The 23874-nt window shown below is 54.4% G+C and overlaps 1 protein-coding gene across 4 annotated transcripts in view; it reads right to left on the minus strand.

Moving 5' to 3' along the window:
* Positions 1-23874, minus strand: part of GLI2 (GLI family zinc finger 2) — a 251033-nt gene that overhangs the window by 49287 nt on the left and 177872 nt on the right. For all 4 annotated transcript variants that reach the window (XM_023622733.2, XM_070241767.1, XM_070241769.1 and 1 more), the window contains one exon: positions 12173-12278. In XM_023622733.2, coding sequence (XP_023478501.2) covers positions 12173-12278 — 106 coding nt within the window. The remainder of the gene's footprint in view (positions 1-12172; positions 12279-23874) is intronic.

Here is a 23874-nt window from a genome sequence, read left to right on the forward strand (position 1 = left end):
GATAAAATCACTGTTAGGACCCCTGGGGTCACAGAGGGAGAGTGGACACGGATTTTAGCCTGCAAACGGTATACAAGGTGCTGAAGCAGAAAGAGGAATGGGAGGGAAAGAATTCATTCACTCTTCTGGGACAATCAGAGAAGGCTTCCTGCAAGAGGTGGCATCTGAGCTGGGCCTCGACCCTTATATGGGAATGCAAAGGAGGCAGTGAGTGGTGCGGGCCTGGTGTGCTGAGACAGGAGAATAGCTGCACAAAACGGAGGCCATATTGGGGAATAGTTAGCAAAGTCCAGGGCTGAAGGTCAGACCAGACGGCTGGGTGGGAGGAGAATGTGTGGGGAAAATCGTAAAGGAAATGTTGATCACCTGAGTTGGGTTACAACAGGAACTTCTCTTCATCCAGACGCTTCATTATGGGAGTGAAGAGACCAGGCACAAACTGGGAGAGGATATTTGCAACACAGATAACTAACCATGGAATGAGTAGCCTTAATATATAAAATGCTTCTTCAAATCAATAGCAAAAAGACAACTCCATAGAAAAATGGGCAGAATAGCTGAACAGGCATTTCATGAGAAGGAAACTTTATTGGTCAATAAACATATGAAGGATGCTCAGCTTCATTAGTAATATGAGAAACAGAACATTAGAATCACAGGAGATACCATTTTGACAAAAATTTAAATGTTGATGACACCACCCTGGTAATAAGGACATGGAGCAGGCTGAGCCCTCAAACCCCACCAGTGGGAGTAGGTGTCGGCAAAACCAACCAGCTAAAGTCTGGCAGCACCTAAAAGGTTAACCCGAGACACCCTATGACTCAGCAATTTCATTCTCAGACACACACTGATTCCAAAGGACGGGCATACATTAGGCCAGGAGGACGGCACAGGAGCGTTCACTGCAATAACTTCAAAACAGCACAAACATAGATGCACCCGAGACACGCGTCAATGCAAACAGCTTCAGAGCAGCGAGATCTAATGAATTAAGAGCCCGTGCATTACCGGGTGAATCTCTGGAACATAATGCCACCGGTGAAAAGCTGGTTCCCAAAGAAGAGTCTGCTATGATATAAAGCACACAAAGCAAAGCTAAACAATGCATTGTGAGGGGAGTCCGACACCAGGGAGAACCGTTACAGACGTGAGGGGATGATGCACGCCACATCCAGAGCACGGCAGAGGGGTGGACCAGGGCAGGACAGCGAGGGGCACGTGGGACCTCCAGATGCTGTCACAGCCCCTTGAGCAGGCTGAGCAGGGAACTCACCTTGGCCGGGGCATCTGTCTGCTGCCCAGGCCCCCTCCCGGCAGCCCCAGCCCGTCCGAAAGGCCTGCCCTGTGACCGACACACATCTGTGTACACATGCAGTCCCTGGGACCCCCGCTCCCCTTACAGCCCCGCACTCTCCAGCAGACCTCGCCGAGCGCCGGCTTTCAGCTGTCACTCCCTGCAGAGCCGAGCCGTAATAAAGACATCACTGTTTTCAGTTGACAAAGAGCAGATTTCTTACTAAGTAAACATTGACGTTCTGGGACGGAAATTAGGTTATAAAATTGCGCCTACAAAGGAGGCCATACAGATGGACTCGGTTAAGATGTAGCCACACGGGCAGCAGGGGTTAATTCGATCGCCCACCCTTTATCACTTTTTTTTTTCCCCTTGGAGCAGAAGGATAAGAAGGTTATCAGCTTTTTCAAACATAAAAACCAAAAAGCATAAAAAACAAGAGGGAACTTTCAAGGAGACTTTTTCCCAGCAAAGTGAGGACCTGAGCAGAGCTCGGGTGGGCGGAGACCTTGGATCTGATCCATGTGTCTGGGGGGCCAGGAACACAGCTGGCCCCGGGGACGAGGCCCTGGGGGAACGGCCTGCGTTAGGCCCTTTCCAGGTGACCTGTGACATGGGCTAACCTTGGGCATATGGGGCCTTTCTCTGTAAGAGGAATTGTCCTTGGCTGAGCACAGCTGAGCAGAATCTTCTGGAAAGTCATGGCTTTATGGGGACCGTCACATCACAGAGCAAACTCGAGGCAGCTGGAAGGAAAGCCACGGGTGGGAATGAGACATGTGGTCTTGGGGTTGGGGATGGTCTTCAGAAAAAGCGGGGTTTCATTAGACGTCACTTGGGCTCTGGGTTTAAGCATAAGAAGAGGCCGGGGCGGGGGGTGGGGGGGCACATGCAGGGAGCCACCTCCACAGTGAGAACGCTTAGCTCTGGCCCGGCTGCCAAAGCGGTGTGTGGAATTTCCTCTCCTGGACGCCTGTCAAGACTGGATGGATAATCCCAAATAGTTTAGATAAACGTCGTCTTAGAGGTGGGCGTGCTGCTGATTTCGCTAAGCTTCGAGTCCATTAGCCTGTGCTTTGAAAAGGGCCCCTCCTTCATCCTGCGTCTGCTTGGGAGCAGAGGCCCCTCGCTGGAACAGGGGCAACCCCAGAGAGGCCGTGGAGCCCCTGGTGGGCTGGGGCGGGGGTGGGAGGGGGGAGCCAGGCCTCCCACGCCTTCCTGCTCTCCATTCCAGTTTCCCGACCCCTCTTCCAGCCCGACCCCTCTTCCAGCCCGCCGCCCTGTATCTGCCCACTTTCTCCCCCTTCCCCTCCCAGACCCTGAGCTCCAGGCAGGCAGCAAGACTCTGCCTCCTCAGGCCCGTATCCCCAACCTCGGGCACAAGGCTGGCACATTACAGGCACTGGGTGAGTGTCCTGAAACAAGCGAGCAAGGAGAACTTTCCCCAACTGAGTTGAGCAGCCACACTCTCCTTTGCTTGGGCGGGACAGGTCACATGCACATTTCAGAGATGCTGCTCCTGGAAGGAGAGGATGAAGGATGGGGCTCCCACCGTGCCCAGCGGACTTCTGCTTCATGGGCACCAGGACACGTAACAGATGCAGCGCTGCCGGCTGTGGTAATGGAGGCTCAGAGAGCAGCAGAAGGACCCACGAATTCCCCCAGCAAATGTTCACTAAGGCTGGCAGAAGTGACCCCGAGTGACAGCACTTGGGACACAGATCCAGCAGTAATGAAGCAGGCTGAATAAATGAATGCATTCTGGGCACTGGCATCAGTTTCCACCCAAAGTGCATGGACACATGCAGTGTGAGAGGGGCCTCCCCCAAAAGGCCAATCCTCCCCACCAACACCTGAAATTTTACTCTTAGTGATTAATTCCTTTGGGCAGATTACTGTTCTGCTCCCATGCTTGCCAGTAGGGTTGACACACAGTAGCCCTAGAGCTGTAAATGAGAAGCCCTTTCCTCTCTGAGGACAATCATGGCACAGAAGAGAGCTCAGGCCTGAGGGCAGATCTCCCTCGTTAGCTGAGTGATCTTGGGAGGCTCTTAAATTCTGCGAGCAGCCAGCTTCCTGTTCTATGAACTGGAGAGAAGAGCACCCACATTATAAGGTGCTGGGAGGACTGGACGTGATACCATCTGCCTAGCACCCAGCAGAGTGCCTGGAACAAAAGGTGAGTGTCCTTCTAGTGTCAACACAGCAGTAAGGAGAGCAGACAACCATCCAGCCCTCACTCTGTCCCAGGAGCTGTTCCACGGGCTTCTCAGGCACTCACTAACCCTCACGACCACTGCAGGGGGGCTGCTCTGTCCCCACTTTAGAGATGGAGAGACCAAGTCTCACGGAGGTTAAACAGCCAGCCCAAGGACATAAAGGGGACAAATGGCAGAGGCAGGATCTGAACCCCAGCCCCATCTTGTTCTGTCTACAGATGATGGGGGCCCAGTGGGCAAGGAGAGGAACCAGAAAGATCGCCCCTCAACCTCGCAGGACCTTCCCCTCCCCCCTGGCCGGCCCCTCCCCGCACCTGCTCTGCACACCCGCCCCCTGCAGAACCGCCTCATTTCTGCACATCACGCTCTGCTTCACCCCGGCCCCTGCCCTCAGCTGACCACACGGGCTCTCTCCAAAGCCCAGAGCCAGGCAGCTCATCTTTGGCGAGGGGCCGCCCATCAGCAGAGATCAAAGAGCAGGCCGCCTTATCAGACACGCTCCTCATGAAACTTTTACAGGCCAGATTCCATTATAAATGAGCTGTCTGTCCCCCGCCGCAGAGCACGTGCAGGAGCTGGGAATCTGAAGCTCCCTGAGCCAGGAGAGTCTTTAGCAGGGAGGTCAGGGCGGACAGGGGGCCTCCAGGGTCAAACTGCCTGGGTTCAAGTCCCAGCTGGGCTACTCACTAGGAGAATGTCACCGGAGACAGCAGTCAACCTCCCTGTGCCTCGGTTTCCCCACTTATCCAGCGGAAGTGACAATGCTGCCTCGCTTGAGGGTGTTGATGAGGGTTAGAGGATACAGTCTAGAGCGCTGGACCCACGCTGCTGTGAGTGCTCCTCAGTCGGTCTGACCCCAGCATCCTGACACCTAGAGAGGGGAAGGGACCTGCCTGGAGGGGTCTCTAAGGGCCACTCACATCACCGTGGGCCAAGGCTCCACAGCTCTCTCACCCGGTCCTCAGCCAGCCACGGGAGGAGTGTGAGCACCCTGCAGACTGCTTGGTCTCGGGGTTTCACAGGCTCCGTGTCCACCTGCCGTCCAGCTGCTCTGAAGAAGGGGTCAGCCACGGCGGGGTGGACAGAGCACTCCCCAGAGAGGGCAGAGCAGCGTGGACCCAACCGGGGAGGAGGACAAGGCCCCTGGTGGGCGGCCCTGGGCCCACCCAGCATCTCGGCCCAGCCCCGGGCAGACATGCCCTTCGGAAGTCCCCTTTCTCTCCACAAGTCTCCAAGAAGAAGTGTGCACGTCTGCCAAGGGAGAACCTTCTCTGCAAAACGCAAACGAAGCCAGTCCTGAGAGCCAGGCGGGTTGGGCCAAGAATCAAGAAGAAACTATCCACAGATCTTCCTGCCGGCCTCGGTGACCAGCTGAGGACCGGCTGCCAGGGGCCCAGGACAACACAGGTGGGCTGCAGCCTGCACGTTTACTAATCTCGCAGCGAGCCAGTGTGGTCTACATGGATCACTAACCTTGGAAAAAAGCATCTTCGAACCCCCCAGACTACAAAGTTCACGAGCTCAGCAAGCGGCAGCAAAGAAACGGCTTTCTGACGTGGAGCACACGAACAGAGAGCCAAACGTCCCCATTGACATGCTGTCGCTGTGCGAACCAGGGTGCAGACATCCCCAACAGCTCTCTCAGGGGCTCTGGGTAATCCACATGAGGGACAAAGTGTGCAGGTGATGGCGGGGGGCAGAGGCCTTCACACCTGCCAGCTGGCATTCCTGCTCTTTCTTTAAAGCACCTGGGCCAGCATGGTGACTCTATGTGGATGGAAAGGTAAGCCCCGGAGCCATCCGTCCCCAGCAAGAGCCCCTTCCTCTCTCCTTCTCCAGGCAGGGTGGCCTTGCGCCATGGCTGCTGAAGCAGTGCTCACTAAGTGCAGCTCAGGATCAAGCCACTGGCAGGGGAGCGATCAGTGGTGGTCAGGTTCAGAATCTAGGCAGGTGCTGGGGTCACAGATATCAGAGGTCAGGTACGGAGCCAGGCGAGAGGAGGGAGCAGGGCACCCCTCGTGGCTGAGATGTTGTATCTGTCCCCAGTCTGTAATTCTCACCCCCTTCTGCAAGCTGAGAATACGAATAGATTTACGATCTGTGAGTGGGTGATGAACAGGAACCAAGGGGTTTTTGACACCCCATATTTCGGAGTTGTTACCACTGAGAGAAAAAAGCCCTACAGCCTGCTGGCTTGGTGACTCTGGAAAGCCAACACACAGCTCTGGGCCTTCTTTCCTGGTTATACAATAAGCAGGGTGGCCTGTGGTAGTCCCCATACTCTGGTCTGTGGGCACCTGAAAATAAGCAGATTCCCGGGCCTCACCCTAGCCTAAAAGAACCAGAACTTCTGGGGTTGGGGCCTAGGAACAGGCATCTTTAAGACACACTTTAGCTCATATCTGTGGCCAGGTTTGAGAACTGCTGCATGAGATGGCGTCTATAATCCTTGTGGGCTGGAAGCAGCTGGAATTGGTCCTCTCTGAAGCCCCAGGGCAGGGCTGGGATGGGAAAGAGCCTGCAAGCAACACGTGGAGTCAAAGGTGGACTGCAGCCTCCTGAACCAGGCGCGTGAGCTTCTACTGTCCCTACCAGGACACGAGCTAATCCCGGACCAGGCAGCCCACACTCCTGCTCAGGTGACTGCCTCACCGAGGAAATGGGGAGCTCCAACTGGGGGCCCTGCCATGCCACGCCTCGGCCTTGGTCCCCATGACACCTGGCGAGCCTGATTCCACAGGGCAGGGGCGAGGAGGGGATCCTCTTTCCCATTACAGTCACCAGGCTGTGGAGAGACTGCAGAGCATTTGGCCCCATTCATGGCCGGCCTTCTCTTCTCACCCTTGAAAATGGACTCTTGGAGATTCGGGAGCACGTCCCCATGGGAAGGTCACGAGAGAACCCCACTTGACCAGCAGAAACAACGCCCTGCCCATCTGTCTCCCCATCACCTATGGTTTACACAGATAAACAATGTTGCACGAGGAGCCCATGGCAGCCCATTTACTCTTCCAGAACCATCTGAGCATCGGTAAGCTATGCAAGTCGTGCTGTGGGGGTGCACCTCCAGGTGACCGGGAAGGGTGGCCCCGTAAAGGGGCGGGGTGCGGGTGTCTACAAGGAAGCCGTCCAGGAGGCTCTGCTGTTTCCACCCCCTGCCCCTCCCCTCTGCAGCCGCCTGTTTGGGGCTGTGTGTGGTCACCCCGGCCCTGCTTCTCCTCTGCCTGGACCACAAGGACAGCTCTGGCTGTTCTCCTTGCCAGGTCCCCCACTTCTCCTGGCCATCCTCTAACTGCTCCTATGGTTCCCCTGAAAACAAGCCTGACCACTCCCTCCTGCTCCTGGCTGCCAAAAGGATAAAGTCTAAATTCCTCATCTTGGGGGAGAAAGACCCCCTCCTCTCTCCATCCTCAGGGGCACTTCTTCAGACCCATTTCCCAGCCTCCTATGTCACAGCCACCAGACAGCATCCTCCTCCAAGGTCATGCCATGGCCTGCCTCTGCCGCACAGGTCCCTCGGCCCGCAATGAACCTTTCTCTAACAGGCAAATGGAAATAAAAATAGCAATAATAACCATTGTTCACATCTATTGAATGTTTCCAAACTCTTCTAATGCTTTACTAACTTTATGCCCCTTAATTCTCAAACTAACTCAGTGGATGGAGTAGGTACTATTATAATACACTTTCACAGATGAGAAAACTGAGGTTTATCCACTCAGGTTGGTCAGCTCTCCCAAGGCCAGTGAATTCAGTGCTGGGGTCCAGGCCCAGGCAGTCTGGCAGGGCTGGTGACAGCAGCGCTCCTGCAGGCAGTGGGGAGGACCGAGGAGAGCATGGAGCACTCTGGCCGGAGCCCAGGCACACTGGGCATTCAACCACCGGAGCTATTAGGACCGTGAGAGCGAAGGGGCAGGGTCCTGGGCAGCTGAGTGGCGGCCCCATGCACGGAGCAGCAGGCAGAGGCTCCAACTCGGGCTGACGAGGGAAGACATCGCACCTCATTTGCTGCGCAACGTTTGTGTAATTAGACACATTTGGCGCCGGCAAGGAGGAGCGGGCGTCAGCAGGGGCGTGATGGATCGGGCGCTCCACCAGGCTCCGACCATATTAATCATGGGAGCCCAAGCCACGGGGGCCATTTTTCTCAGAGGCTTTGTCCTGTTTCCCTCCTGGGGCACTGAGGGGTGGGAGAAAGTGTGGGCTTTCCAGAGCCCGAGGCCAGCCCTGCAGCCCTCGCCTGGTCCCCCTGTGGTCCCGGTGGGGATAACTGTCCTGAGGATAAGGTGGGGCAGCTGGAAGCCCAGCCCAGCGGGACACAGGGCTCTGGGAACACAGCGCTGCTGCCCATCACTGTTGTTAACTAGACTAGCCCATCCTTGGCTGGGGAGCGGAGCCTGGGCTCCCCGGACCCTCGAGCAGAAGTTAGCACACCCCTTGGCAAGGCCGACACTTGCAGGTCGGTGCACTTCTCTGAGCCGCAGCATCCGCATCTGTAAGATGCAGGTTACAATCCCATCTTGCAGGGCATCAGGGAGGTGAACCAAGACAGCAACCAGGCTCCAGCGCAGAGCCGGCCTGCTGCGGGCCGGCACCAAGACTCACACTCCTGATTGCATTCTCCTGCCTGATGCCAGACTCGCCGGTGGGGCTCGGTGACCCCAGACAAGCTGAATGGTCACCCCCAGAGATGTCCATGTCCCCATCCCTGGAACCCGTGAATGTCACCTCCTACAGGAAAAGGGCCTCTGCAGACATGACTGAGTTAAGGGTCTTGAGACAGGAGGATTATGCTGGATTCTCCGGATGGGCCCCTAAAGCAATCCGGGTGTCCTGATAAGAGAGGCAGAGGGAGAAAATTCCAGAAGAGGAGGAGGTGACGTGAGGACAGAGCAGGGGAAGAAAGGCCATGTGAGGGGAGGTAGGGGTCACGAGCCAAGGATGGCAGGAGGCCTCCAGAGGCTGGAAAAGTCAGGAAATGGATTCTCTCGTGGAGCCTCCAGAGGGAACCAGCCCCACCAGCACTGGGGTTTTAGGCCCACAAGACCTACTGCCGGCTTCTGGCCTCCAGAACTACATGAGAGTAAGTCTGTATTGTTCTAAGCCACCAAATTTGAGGTAATTTGTCACAGCAGAACAGGAAACGAATACACTGCCAGCAGGTCTCAGGTCTAGTGACAGAGCCACGGAGGCTGCAGTGACAAGGCCATTTCCACAGGTGCCGGACCTTGCCTGCTGCCTGCCGTCATCACTTTCTACTTCTGCAGGTGCTGTGCCTACGTCCCGCCCCGCACGGGCCAGGAAGGAAGCAGATCCAGAGAGGGGACCTGACCCTCGTCCAGCCCAGAGCTGGGGAATAGAAAAGAGGGGCTGCCTCCTGGCCCCAGTTGTCCACTGGCCCAGGGAGGGACAGCACTGAGGGCCCCTCATCCAGTGACAAGGCCCTGCCTGCAGCCAGAGCGTCTCCAGTCTGGGCCTGCAGCAGCATGGCCAGATAGGGGCCCTGCCCCAGTCTCTGATTCAGCAGATCTGTGCTGGGACCCGAGAACCTGCATTCCTAACAGGCTCCCAGGGGACCCTGATGCTGCCAGTCCGAAGGTTTGGGGAACCACTAACTCAGGGGGTGGTTCCCTAACAAAGGGCTGTATGTGCTTTCAAGAGGAATCAGCTGGGACCATCCAGGGGACCTGTGGTCAGACATGTGCTCCCAAGAGACAGGTCAGCACGCGGCTGAGGGCCTGGGCTCAGGGAACAGTAAGTAGATTCCTAATTCTCCCCCTCCCTAAGTGGGTTATGTTATTTAACCTCTCTGTGCTGCTTCAGTTCCTTCATCTGTGAAATGGGGATGGCACGAAATGCCCATCTTATAGGGGCAAGAGGATTAAGTGAGATGAAACACAGGAAGGGTTTGCAACAGAACCTGTGGACAAGGTCACAGCTACCGTGAGAAACGGCAGTGGTTAATGGTGGGTCTTACAGCTGTCGCAGCTCCTGGGGATGTGGGGAGAGGTGAGCCAGGACATTCATCTGCAGAGACAGACCTGCGTGGACTCCCCCCAGGGAGCTCTTAGCACTGCCCACGTCGAGACCAGCACTGGCCCCTGCAGGGAGCACTTCACTGTAGCCCTGCTGTGCCCAGGATCTGTGTCGCTGAACCAGCCAAACACTTCTCGAGAGCAGAACATCAGCAATTCCAATCCCCTTCCAAATGGGGACTCAGATCCCTTGATTCTCCCATGATTCTCAGAGGCCACCAACAGAGCAATTTTTGGGTGACTCATGGGCTCCAAACGTATGTGCCTTCCAGAAGCTGCCGGAGCTGTGGTCTCCGTGAGGCGGGCCCACTACCTGCCAGGTGGACACAGGCCGCCAGCAGCAGGGCCCAGTCAAATGAGAACCCGCTACAGGCACAGCAGTAAAATGAGAAGCCCCAACACGTTGAAAGCACACAGAGGACAGCTTGAAGGGACTCCCAATGCCCGAACCTGGGATGATTTGAACAAGAAAATAAATAGCGATAACAATAGAGTATAATCATAGAATAACAGGAATATCCGCATATTTATTTGACATAAATAAACAACCAAATATAAATAAAGAAATGAGGAGAAGGGATAGCTCTTCCTGACAGTAGAATTCCTATGGATTAATCTGGAAGGAATGAAGGAAATAGAAAATCACTATTTGGCAAACACTAGCAATGACTATTTTTGGCAAGAACCATGGATGGATGTTAGAGTTAGGGGGTGAAAATACGATGAGAAACAGGATATTTACACATTATCAAAGTGGTACCCCACAAGATACTTACTAATTCCAAAGGGACCAACTTTAAAGAGGAGAATCCCAGCAGACCTCACCTTAACTGAGCAATCTCCAGTGACGAGAAATGTGACACCATGGGTCCCTGGACATGCACTAGGGAGGGCACAACACTTTTATGGTTTATTCTCCAAGACGCATAATCTGAATTTAATCATGAGGCCACATCAGGCAAACCCAAATCGGGGTCATTTTATACAGTGACTGGCCTGTCCTCCTAAGTGTCAAGGTCGTCAAAGACAAGAGAGACTGAGCCACTGGATTAAAGATGACTAGAGATAGGACAACCAAACGCAAGGCTGCGTCCTGAACAGGAAAAAAGACACCAGCAGGCAATGGCCAAATTTGGGTAAGATTTCTGAGTTACTTAACAGCACAGTATCAGTCTTTGGTTATGTAAGACGGGAACATTCGAGGAACTGGGTGAAGGGCACACTGGAAATCTCCGTACTATTTTTGCAACTGTTTTTATATGTCTGAAATTATTTCAAAGTTAAAGATATTTTTAAAAAGAAAATAAAAGTCCCAGATTTACTCTGTCTTGGAGGCAATGAGTGCCCAGAAATAGGAGCCACCTGAGGGCTGGGACACCTTGTTAGTCACCTGCCTCCTGATCAGGCGTGGTACTTGGCTTTGCATACAGCGCGTGCTCGGCAAGTATGTCCTGACTTCATTCGAACAGGAGCTGGGAGAGCAGAGGGTTTGTCTTCAACAGGGGGATTGCGTGGGGAGGGGTCTCCACTCAGCAAACACTGATCGTGCACCTATTATGTGTCACTCATTGTCAATGCGGAAATGAGCCGGAAGCTCAGAGCCTGCTGGGCGGACGTGTGACAACAGAGGATTCTGGTGTGCCAGTGCGGTGAGAATCCAGGAAGGGCCCACCCAGCATGGGGGATCCCAGTGCCCCCAGGAGGAGGCGGCTCCTGCACTGAGGCTCAGAGGATCAGGAGCAGGTGGCCAGGAGGAGGAGGCATCCCAGGCAGCCTGGGCAGCAGGGGCTCAGGCACAGGCGCATGTGGTGGCCTGGACAGGTGAGGAGGCTGGGTCAAGAGGGGGCCAGCTGACCCTCCGCAGCAGGTTCCCTCTGAGGCAGGTGTGGGCAGCAGTGGAGGTGTTGGGGGTGAGGCAAAGGTTTCGGCCTCTCTTCGAGAAGCAGAACAGATGGGGTAGCAAGGAAGTGAGCCTTCGACTGATAAAGACCGAGAAAAGTAACATCAGCCATGAGCTTCCAAGTCCAGATGAGAATGAAGAGAGGTGGGCTTTGGCACAGAGAGACAGCACTGGTGACACACTCCTTCTACCCAGGAGTGTGGCAGGCAGTAGGAAGAAGCCACAAAGTATAACTTTGAGCTTGCCCTTATCAGTACAGTGACCCTATAATTTACTATCCAAACTGGGACACTTGTGAGAGTGAAAGGGGCACTATGAATTATTATGCTGTGACAACATGTAACTAAGGTCACCGTACTGACATGGGACCTTTGGCCTGGAGACGACTCCCACTGCATGGGAGTAAAGGGCGGGTGAAGAGCTTCAAGGCACTTATGTGGCCACAGCAGGACAGCCTGCAGCCTCGGAGGTGGTGATGTACAAGACGCTTCCTTCTTAGGTAACCAGAGAGGAGCTGGATGCTCGCATCCCAGCCACACATTCACTCATGGTCCCGTGTCAGTGCACTCGCGGGTGCAGAGGCGACTGTCCACTCGGGACGATGCAGATCAGGAACTCCAAAAGGAAAGAGAGAGTCAGGAGAGGGGGCTGAGGCTGCAAGCCGGGCTCCCCAGTGGCAGGTGACAGCACGCTGGGGCGGCGGGCAGAGGGCAGAACTTACCCGTGCACGCCATGGACCGAGTGAGGCTCGTAATGGTACCTTCCCTCCTGGTGTCTCATGTCAATCGGTAAGGGAGCATGAAACGGTGGCAAGAGATGCTGCGGCACTGCGGAGGGGAGAGAAACAGGAGTTCAGAAACTTTCCCCTCCTTGGAAAAGCAATTTTCAAAGGACTTTAAAGCTCAATGAATTTCAGAGCAAGAGCAGTCAGGACAGGGGCCTCGCTGGTGCCCGGCTATCACACACCCACGAAGGGGGATGAATAAATAATCAAAGTCAGCCCCAGAATCCTACATCTTTCACATAAAAGATCCCCAACCGCGCTCTTGACAAAGACAAGCAGCTAAGCGCTCTTTGAACTCGGGGAGATTACAGGCTCGGCCACAAATCAGGGCTGACAGAGCCGACAGGCTTCTGCCCATCCCGGCCTTGGCGGCGTGTGGCTCCAGCAGCCCTGGGTTACGGCATGTGGACGCCGCTGCAGTTACACAAGCTGGAAATGTTTACCTAGAACCATCTGTGAAGTCAGGGCCCGCTCCCAGCTGCGGCCAGCCTCAGGAAGGCCAGATCCCACCGCGCTGCCTGCCCCGTCCTGTTGGTGGCATACAGAGGGCACCTACGTGGGTCTGTTAATATTCCAGCTCTTAATATTAATTACCGACCCCAAGTGCACTGGCGGGGGCCTCTAAGATGCAAACACCGACAGGTGAGCATGGGTTTCCAGAGGTGAGTGAGCCTCCTGTCTGCACTTGGCCTGCCCTCAACAAATCAGCATAATTGTAGGATGCTCTTTGCTTATTAAAAAAAAACTCCTGGGTACCTTAGAGGCAAACATAATTATAGGCTTTAGGAAAACAAGGCTCTTTAAAAAGTAGTTAGACTGGGAAAAGGGCTAAGAAGTGGAGATTTCTCAGTCAACTCTCACTCAGGCTGACAGCCATGGGCCAGCGGGGATGAGCGTCAGGTCTGAATGGCTGAAGCGTCTAAAGAAATGGGGCTGGGTTCGTTTCATGTGAGCACAGGTCAGCTGAGTGCCAGGCCTACCGTCATAAACGCACACGAATAACGCTGCTGTTTCTGTGCAAAGAGGTTCTGGTCTGTATTCTAAACACTATGAATTCTTTTTTTTATTGTGGTAAAATATAAGTAACATAAAATTTACCATTTTAACCATTTTTAAGCAAAGTTCAGTGGCTTAAGTACATTGTTATGCTACCGCCATCCATCCCCAGAACTCTCTTCATTTTCCCCAACTGAAACCCTGTACCCACTGAACACCAACTCCCCAGCCCTCCCCTCTCACCCCCGCAGCCACCATCCTACTTTCTGTCTCTATGAACATGACTGCTCTAGGAACCTCATATGAGTGGAATCATACAGTATTTGTCCTCTTGTGACTGGCTTATTTCATTTAGCATACTGTCCCCAAGCTTCATCCATTGTAGCCTGTGTCAGAATTTCCTTTTTCAAGGTTGAATAATATTCACTGTATGGATATACCACATTTTGGTTTTCCATTCATCTGTCAACGGACACTTGGGTTGAACGCTATGAATTCTTAACAGGAGGCTTTTCTCCTGACATTTTAACCTTAATTTTTACTTGTTCAATTTTATCTTCGTAATCCCACAATACTGGGAATGTCCATGGGGACTAGGAACAAAGCTAGCAAATTTTCTCACCCTGATCAAATCAACTTGCCAAACCCAGACTCAACAATTCTTGGGCTCAAAGGGGAATTGGCTGTGGGACACAACACACGCGTGCTGTCCCATTCCTCTGGTGGGGCAGTTCAGGAGATGGCGATTACTGGATCGAGTGCCCTCACCCCTGAGGCCCGTGTCTTCTGAGGGGTGAGGCTGGGCCTGCAGCTGTGACTCTGGCAGCAGCAGAGGATGACCAGAAGCCTCTGGGAGTCAGAGACCCCGAGGGCAAACCTGCTATCACCAGTGTGTGGCTTTGAGCAGCCTCTTTATCTCTCCACATCCCCGTTTGTCCACTGGAAAATGGATCCCAATAACCACCTTCGTGGTTGCTACGAAGATAAAAAGTTCCCGTGGGAGGTGCTGAGCCCACGCCTACACACAGAGGAAGTGCTCCATAGGTCTCACTACTGACAATGACAATTATATGACGATAGTATTTGGAGCTCCACTGTCTGTAACCAAACTATGCATACACCATTTCCTAGCTGTGGGGCATGGGACAAGTTGCTCACCACTCCCTGCAAACCCTGGGGAGGGCGGAAGGCCAGTGCTGGCCTGCTTGCACACGGGAGACAAAAAGGCCGCCCCTGAACCCCCAGGGGAGTCGGCAGGGAAGCAGTGTTCGTCTCCCCAGAGGGGCAGGAAAGGGGCTTTATGATTTTTTTTTAACGTGGCCAGGCAGACCCAGATTGCTGACAAAATTAACCTGGTTTGCTTTCGTGTATTTCTGAATGTTTCGGCACAACCGAAAGCCCCCTGAGGCAGCCAGGGTAGGTGTTACTGCACCCATTTCACAGATGAGGAAATGGAGGCCAAGGGTGATTTCAGCCCAAAGTCATGAGGCTGGAAAACGACAGAGCCAGGAGGAGAATCCAAGGCCCTGGACAGCTGGTTGTGGGCTTTTCCCTCTGCCCAGCCCAAATGAACACCCAGAGACACCTCCTGGGTGCAAGGGTGACCCCTGGGGTCCTCCCATCCCCACCTTGCTTCGTACTGTATTTAACAAATGCACTCACAGTGCCAGGCCCTGTTCTAGGCGCTTTGCAAATATCAACTCCTGGGTCTTCACAGCAAGCCCAGGCTGCATTCACCCCAGAATTCCTGGTCTTCCCATTGACCATCCCCCAGCACAGTGGTGTGCTCCTTTTCCCTCCAAGGTTGCACATGCAGAGGTTGAAGGGGGTCCCCTAATGCAATCAGAGCTCAGACCCACCCGACCCCGACTTGGCCCCTGTCTCACCAGCTGTGAGCAGAGATGTTGCTCTGAGCAGGATTAACGCAATTTCATCCAGGTCTAAAGAACTATCAAATCTACAGGAATGAAGGGCTCACGGTAGTTTACCAGGCAAACATGAAACGGAGGTGGCTCTGACGCTGTGTGTGTGTGCGCGTGTGTTCACGTGTACATGCACCGCATGCTTTGGGGGAGGAGGAGCCCGGGGCTTCCGGGAAGAAGCATCAGGCCAGCCACCCACAGAGTCCTGCTGCAGCTGGGCCTGCTCCCTGCCTTCGGCCAGGTCCCTGGGGTGAAGGCTGTGGAGGTCACCAGGGGAAGTGGCTTTCTCTTCCCGCAGCCCTACTGCTCCCCAGACGGCTTACGCCCACAGAATGAGCAGGCAGCAGGGGCTCTGGCCACATCCCCGCACCCCTCACCCTCACCCCTTTGGCATCCTCTAAAGGAGTCTGGGAACACATGTTAGCAGTTCCTCCCATCCAGGCGTTGGTGTGTCAGGCAGCCAGCAGCTTGAGTGTGGCAGAGTCCCCGCCCGGGTCAGGGAGGGGAAGCGCGGCGGGCGCTCATCTTTACCGACGGCTGCGTCTCACGGGTATCTGCTTAGGACACCTCATTCAGTTTTACCATCAACCCTGTTCTTATCGCCATTTTTATCTCCACGTGGTCTGCCTCTACTTCTAGGAGAGCACGGACTAGGCAGTTTGTGACTGTGGTTTCATTCTCTCCCCCTCACTGAGCCCCATGTGGTTTCCCAGAGCCCAGCCCAGCACACAGCACACAGCAGGCCCTCAGCAAATACGGCCTCTGAGCACTTCTGTTCCAACATGGCAGCACCCAGTGTTGGCCCAGGATGAATGGACATGCCTCTGATCAACTAGCAGGAGCAAGGAGTCTAATCTGGGGACCCAATGTCCAGATCCCTCTGCCCACTCTCTGAGAGGCGACCCAGTCCATTCACCCCAGTGGGGCTAAGTCTGGGCAGCGGTCACTGTAGGAACAGTCATTCTTTCATTCAGTCATTCATTTATCTGCCTTGTATCAGGTGCTTGCTATGTAGCAGGCACCATCGTAGGTCCTGGGAGCAGCATAATGGAAACGCAGCCTGCACCACTGCCCTCATAGAGCCATAGAGCTTCCCTAAGGGAGAGCAGACAAGTGGCGAACAGACCAGCAAGTGCATTTATAACATAATGTCAGAAAGTGATGAAGCTAAGAAAGAAACCAAGTGAACAAGGGAGCAGGGAGGGGACTTGGACAATGCATGAGTAAGTCAGGGCTTTCTGGAGGAGAGGGTGTGCCAGGCCAGGGGAACAGCAGGTGCAAAGGCCCGGGGAGACCTCGGGTGGGGACCAAGGTGGAGAGACCTGGGCACTTCAGCAGGAAGGCGAATGTGGCTGAAGCACAGGATGGAGGTGGGGAGACAGGAGAAAGGGTCCTGTGAACCGGGTGGGCTGTGCAAAGGATTTTGGGGTCTTTTCTCTGGGAGATTTGTGAAGCCCCTGAGGGCTCCTGAGCAGACATCACATGCTGTGATGAAACTTTTCAAAAGGCCACACGAGTACACTCAGGTTGTGTCGGGCAGGGGTGTGCATTGGCCAGGAGCCCCAGACTGGCCCTGCCACTAGGCAGCCCTGGCACTTTGGGGAAATGATGTCCCCTCTCTGGGTTTCTCATTAACCCTCTGTACAATGGGGATTAGATGAGCTCTACGTTCCTTCCCAGCAGGACTATCCCACTGCTTGTGAATGGCCACTCGCTCTCCCAGGAAAGAGACACACTTTCCCCAGCCAGTGACACACTGAGGTTTGAGGAGGGATCCCCGAGCAGCTCACAGAAGGGATTCTGTCTGGGCACAGGCACAGTTTCATCGTTATGGCTGTCAACTTAAAAAGCAAATTTGCCTGTTATTTTATCCTCAAAACAAGTTTATTAGGGAATAGCCAAAAGAATTGCAATTTGGGATATGCACACTACGGCAAACCATGGGCAACTCCAGAAAACAAAGGAGAGGGGCTGCTTTTATTCAGAAGGAGTAGGGTGGGGCTGTTCCAAACAAAAGCCTACTGGGGGAAAGTAATAAGTTAGGGTGGCAATGGCTTCTCATTGGCTGAGCTGCAGAGTTTCTCATTGGCTGAGCTGCAGTGTTTCTCATTGGCTGAGCTGCAGTGTTTCTCATTGGCTGAGCTGCGGTGTTTCTCATTGGCTGAGCTGCGGTTTCTCATTGGCTGAGCTGCAGTGTTTCTCATTGGCTGAGCTGCAGTGTTTCTCATTGGCTGAGCTGCGGTGTTTCTCATTGGCTGAACTGTAGTGTTTCTCATTGGCCGAGCTGCGGTGTTTCTCATTAGCTGGGCTGTTGCTGGGTGGGGAGAGAAATCTTCCTTATGTAGTAAAGCAGTTTTAGGTCTTCTAAGATGCAAGTGTCTGTCACTTCCTGCTTGGTGTGCTTGATGATGTGTGATGGGGTGTCATACCCTATATATATATATATATAGGGTTCCCCCATAGGCCTTTCTGACTCCAATTTAGTTAAGGTTTCTTTTATTAATTTCCACATGGCCTATTTGTACAACTCACTGATCCAGTGGCCCCTCTAAATCCACACAGCCCAGTCACCTGAGTCTACTTGTAGGACATCAGCCCCTACCCCCCAGACTGTCTCTGGACCAACTTTGCACCCCAGGTAAACTGAGGGATGAAGGTTGCGCCTGGCTCATCTGAGGTCTCCGGACCTGTGCAGAGCAGCACGGGTGGTACCCACACACCCCCGATGGAAACATTCCGAGATGAATGCTTTGCTCAGAGCCTCTTGGCCGGGTCGAGGGAGGGGGAAATTCCACTGTGGACTCCTGCAAGAATCAGTCCGTCTAGAGCCGTCAGCAGCACCCGAGGAACACGAAGAGAAACATCAAGAACAAGAGCTGCTGTCAAGGGACACACCGAATGAGATCCTTCCACACATTGTTTTCATTGTGGGCTCTTTTTTTAAGTTAAATAAAAATCCAAACTAAATCATGTCCTTCCGGCAGAGGGAGAAAACACACACACCATATGCCATTTCAAAGAAATGGCTCTCTTTTCAAGTTTCTGAGGAAGAAACTCTGAGATTGGAATTTTCTATGGATCACCCCCCACCCCCGAAAAAAATGCACATTTGCTTTTGATCCCACACAGAAACCCCAACAGGCTGAGAAGCTGAGGATGGTGCATGATGGCTTTTTTGTTGTTGTTAAACTCCAGAATTTCTCTGCTAAGGTTTAAAAGCCAAATGCTCCTTGGCTGGTGGTCCTAGGGTGAGGGGACATTTGCATCGGCCGTGTCCTTGCTGTGGGAGTGAGCAGGGCCCTGGAGAGGCGGCGAGAAGGGCTGGCCCCTGGAAGCCGTCTCTAGTTAATGCCCTGGTAATAACAACTCCAGTGAATCAGTGTGGGAGAGGATGGGGCAGGGGTCAGCAGAGAGTTCAGACAAAGAATCGGGAAAACTGGGTCATCGAAACATGACCAGGCAGCCTCATCAGCACCGGAGGAATTCTCCTTGGATGAAGTCATGTGTTGCTACAACTCGGAGGTGCTGCCCTGAGGACTAGGTTCAGAGAGAGCCCGAGAGGCTGGCCCACGGCTGGAGGGGCATGCAAGGTGGAAGCAACCATCCCCCAGGAGACACTGGACGTGATGGGGGTGCCTAGCCCTCTGGGCTGTCCTGTCCCTAGAGATTAGCATGGTCTCCAGACACTGTGATCATTCCCATCAACACTGCAGGAGGGAATTAGCTTGGAGCACGTGAGTGTGCTCTGGGCCTGGGACCAGGGAAGAGGAGGGCTTCCTCGAGAAGAGCTGCCTTGCCCTGGCACCGGCCGAAGGAAGGTGCAGGCAGCTATCTCTGGAAGGAGGCCTGGTTCTGGCATGATACGGGTGTGAGTTACGATGAGGCACCAACCCATCTCAGTGCAGCCCGTGGGGCCTGGGAGGGAGGTCGGGGCCAGGGCAGGACATGGATCCCCATCCTGCTTGGGCAGCTGGCCCGTGCCCTGGGGTCACCGTACAGGAGGCCGGTGCCGTGGCTGCATCACGGACACTTGATGGGCTCCAGGTGGTCTCTGGTACGCTGAAATGGAGGCATTCCAATTTGGTACAGCTCTGGGGGACCAGGAAAGAGCTTCTTGGCCCCAGTTTCTCTCGCACTAGGAGGGGCTCTGCTTGGGATTCCCTGTTAATGCTACTTGATCGTATTCCTTTCCCCTATGATTCCTTGCATCCTAAGTAATATCCAGTGTAACTGTTTCATTATTTTTCTTAAAAGCAAACAGACCTTGGGAAAGTCATGGAAGCAAATTTACACGGAAGTGCAGATGACTTACCAGGTCACTTTCCCTCAGCAGAAGGATCCAGGCAGCAAGACATCTGGATCTTTGGAGAAGGAAGGTGCCAGTGTGGAGGGGAGAAGACACGGCAGCCAGGCAGGCTTGAAGTCAAGCATGGTGAACTTTACAGCTGGATTGAAATTCGCCTTGCTCCTGGGCTGCACAACAGACACATGACAGTCCTAAGGGGGACAACCTGTCCCCCTGGTCTAAGGTGCTTGGAATAGGAGTAAGAAGCATGTGAGCCATAAACCCAGACAGACCTGGGTGTGAACCCCAGTTTTGTCATTTGCCAGCAAGTGACAAGAGCTCTGAGCTTCAGTGTCTTCATCTGTAAAATACCAAGGACACCGGAGTGGACTATGGTGCAGCAGATTTGCAGTGTCTGCACAGAGCAGGAACTCAGTCAGTGTGGTTCCCTTCCCACTGCGGTGAACCTCGGGGCAGACATGAACAAGGGCCCCAGTGCTACGGCCATGACGGGACCCTCTCCCTCATCCCTGGTGTAAGGGACACCGAGATGCATCAGACAGGAACTCAGATGTGGCATCCCCCGCCACATGTGCACTCCATGCAGACTCGGTGCTCCCTGACTCGCTGCGTCACAGAGCGGGGACGGGCAGAGATGACAGGTCACGGCCTCTGGGCTTTGCAGGAAAGGTCCTCTACAAATTAGTCCCTGCTGGCCAACCCCTATTCCTGCGTGGCCCATCCACAGGAGGCCCAGGGCAGCTACTCTGAACTCCACTGTTCTTTCGCTGGTGTCTGTGCCTGCATCAGCCAGGACAAAACGAACAGGTAAGGGGACTCACAGGTGGCCTGGTGAACATCGTTACGAATTTTGTTCAAAAGATGGGTTTAATAAAAACTGCATCCCCTCCTCGTCTGCCTTCAGCCACATCCCCCTGTGCTACAGCAGTAACTCAGCTCCCAGAAAGTCAGAGGCAAAAGAGGCCAGAGGCAGAAGAGCATGTGACTGGGTCGCAGGTGGGGGACACCTCCCGCGTGCTGAAGGGCAGTGGTTCAGAGGATGGTATCCCTTTTATGATGCAATTTCCTTAAACTGAACCCAGCTCTCCCCTCTGAGAAGTGAGGGGGGATCGATGGCCCAGACAAGTGCACCTCTGGGGAGGACCCTCCCACCCCAATAGAGAGAGAGATTGGTGCTCTCAATTCCACTCTGAAGGCCTCACGTGGTCAACTAAACCATGAGGGAATGGGAATGGGATGTGAAGAGGCTTTGCACACTGAAAAACGTTAATCATGCAGGGAAGGGATGGCGATGGCACCTTGATGTTGTGCCCGGATGAACCCTGAAGATCAGCCAGCCCTTCAGCTGTGATGGACACTGGTCATTGTCTGCACGGCTAAGGTTGTGTTGCAGCCGTTGCAGCTGGGCTCGTCACGAATCCCACAGTGCGGGACTCTTCCCGCTCTCTGATCCTGTGGAGATCCCAGGCCTGCTCCTCAGGGAAGGCAGAGCTAAAGGCTTCCCAGAAGATACCAGAAATGACGGCGCCAGCTCAGAGAGACCAGATCCTCCTCCTTCAGCTGCACGGGTCTGACCTAGGGACGTGATGTAGTTAGACACGTGGCCCCTCTAACATGGCCTTGACCTGCACAGGCTGTGGGCCCTACCAGGCCCAGCACCTTGGCTTTCTCCAGAATCCACAGTGGGACTGCCCATCACCCAGGGCAGGGCTCTCAAACCCCTGCCCACCACAGCCCAAGGATGAAGTCACACCCATGGCCTGCCGGCCCACCTATGGCTTCCCCGACTCAGCAGATGTAGAAGGACCCTGCTCAAGTACTCTGGAGGCCCCAGAGAACAAGAGGCACAATTCGTGCCCCCAGGGAGTGCACTAGGAGCACCTCTGTGGAGGCCGCCTGCAAAGCTGGAGCACCTGACCCTACGTGACTCAGCGGGGTCCATGCAACACAGCCTGCCAGGACAGCCTCAGAGTCAGGGAAGAGAGATTTCTGGGGCCCAGGGCAGCCAGGAAGGCTCCCTGGAAGAGGCGATTTTGGAGCTGGGTCCTGAATGGGCCAGGACTTGGAGCACTGGAAGAAATGGGGAGGATGACAGGTTCTTCAGGCTCAGAGGCAGTGTGGACAGAGTCCAGAGGACTCAACTGTGCCCTGGCATGGAGCCGTGCAGTGTGAATCCTGGCCCAAGCCATGTGGCCTCTCCTGTACATGCAGGATTAGGAAAACCTCTTCCCAGGGATTAAATGCTGTGCTACACGTAAGAGGCACACGACGGAGCACCTACCAGGCACTAACATCAGCGCTCCTCAGACCCAAGAATTACCTGCAGGCTTGGTTAAAATACCATCACTGGACCCCATCCTCAGAGTTCTGGCTTCAGTGGGCCTGGGACAGGCCTGAGAATCTGCATTTATAACAAGTGACCAGGTGGTGCTGACAAGGTTTGTCAGGAACCTGACTGGCAGAACTGCAGCCCTATCGTACCCATTTTACGTTTCTAGCACCTGCTGTAGCACCAGAGCTCCTGCTGGCACTGGTCAGTGAGAAGAGATTACTTTGCACATCCATGCCTACTATCCATCATGCTAGCTGGAGAGTGTTTGGAGTTAGAGAAACTCAACACAGCTGATGAGAGAGACAGCCCTGGGTGTGACATTCATATCCTGGTGACACTGTCCCATTTACCATGGCTTCTGACGAGCAGCGACAAATGGCCTGAGCCTCATGAAGAATGGGGGCTCTGAAGGGACCCAGAAGAGGGTGCTTTTCCATGTGGCCAGCTCGGAGGCGCATGCCAGGGCCGGGAGAAGCCGCAGGAGTCGGCACGTGTCCATTCCTCCCTCTGCTTGTGGTGGCCTCAGTCCACTCTGAGACTTGGACAGTGTCAAAGGTCAACCCTTCAGACTTGTATACTCAGACGGCCAAGTCCTCTCCCAGCAGGACAAAGTAACAGTCAAAGCCTCAGAGCCAGGAGGCGTGAAAGTACAGAAGAGTCCAGGAGAGCCTCCTCCCCAGTGGCCAGGCAGGTCGGCCTCCAGGCCTTATGCAAATAGCGCTATTATTCCCCGTAATAAGCCCCAAGACAGGCTGCTTCCAGAGGCCCCTCCTGATGCCCAGGCACCACCCACAGGAAGCACTTAATAAGAATAATAATATCCTGAATGGCACTCCACAGCATGCAATTAAAAAAGCGTTTCTGTCTCACTTGCGGGAGAAAAAAAGAGGGGGGAAATTAAAATCAGACAGGAAATTCCAACACCACAAGCTGGCTGGTGTCCGGCAGCTGAGGCCCAGGCCGCTCGCGTTGTCAGACCTGCCCCCACAAGGAGCTTGGCAGGACCAGGGCCTCAGCTGGGCCCGCCAGCGCACACCGCCCACCCCAGAGCAGCAGGCTGCCCTTTCCAAGAAGGTGTTGCTTGACAAAATAGCTGCTGGAAACAGAGAGAGAGAGAGAACTGGGCTGGGGCCAGGACAAGTCAGTCCATGTGGAGGCAGGGCCCTGAGGCTGGTCTTGGGGGGCAGGGGGCAGGGATGCAGAGAGAAGTGCATACTCTAGGGGCCAGCAGTGTGTGTGAGCCAACGCCATCAGGAGAGGCCAGACTCGAGTGCCACATGGCCCTTGCCGCATGGAAACCAGGGCAGACTGGGATCTGTCCACTCTGCTATGGACTGAATATTTACATCCCCTCAAATTCACATGTTGAGACCCTAATGCCTGATGTGATGGTATCAGGAGGTGGGGCCTGTGGGAGGTGCTCAGGTCATGAGGGTGGCGCCCTCGTGAATGAATTAATGCCCTTATAAAAGGGACCCAGAGAACTCCCTCACCCCTTCTACCACATGAGGTCACAGTGAGAAGAGAGCCATCTATAAACCAGGAAGGGGGCCCTCGCCAGACACCAGACCTGCTGGTGCCTTGATCTCGGACTTCCCAGCCCCAGAACTGTGAGAAATCAACGTCTGCTTAACGCCTCAGCCTTCGGCACTTTTGCTAAAGCAGCCTGTGCTGATCCCCTCAGATGGTAGTGGTAAAGATAAGGGGAACAGGCCACAGGAGGCAGATGGACCTGGGCCAAAGGCCATGGGGTCATTATGGATGGCACTGAGGCTGCAGCCAACACCATGGCCAAGTCTGTACCCCCTGCTGATTCGCTTATACTTCCTGTGCCTCAGTTTCCCCATCTGTAAAATGAGGGTAGTGACAGGACCCACATCAGAGGGATACTGTGAAGTGGAGATGAACTAGCACGTGCCCAGAGTCTATGCAGGGCCAGGCACACAGCAGACCCCTGGATGTGTGGCCACCTCTGTGGGCCTCTCTGTTGGGCTCCTGTCCCTTTAGCAAGGGGGAGCGCTCCTGAAGAGATCCCTGCTGTCATAGGGAATGGGACGGGGGGGCCCACCTGTCGGGGTAGATG

This window comes from Equus caballus, chromosome 18 (assembly GCF_041296265.1).
Source record: "Equus caballus isolate H_3958 breed thoroughbred chromosome 18, TB-T2T, whole genome shotgun sequence".
In the NCBI taxonomy this organism is placed as follows: Eukaryota; Metazoa; Chordata; class Mammalia; order Perissodactyla; family Equidae; genus Equus; species Equus caballus.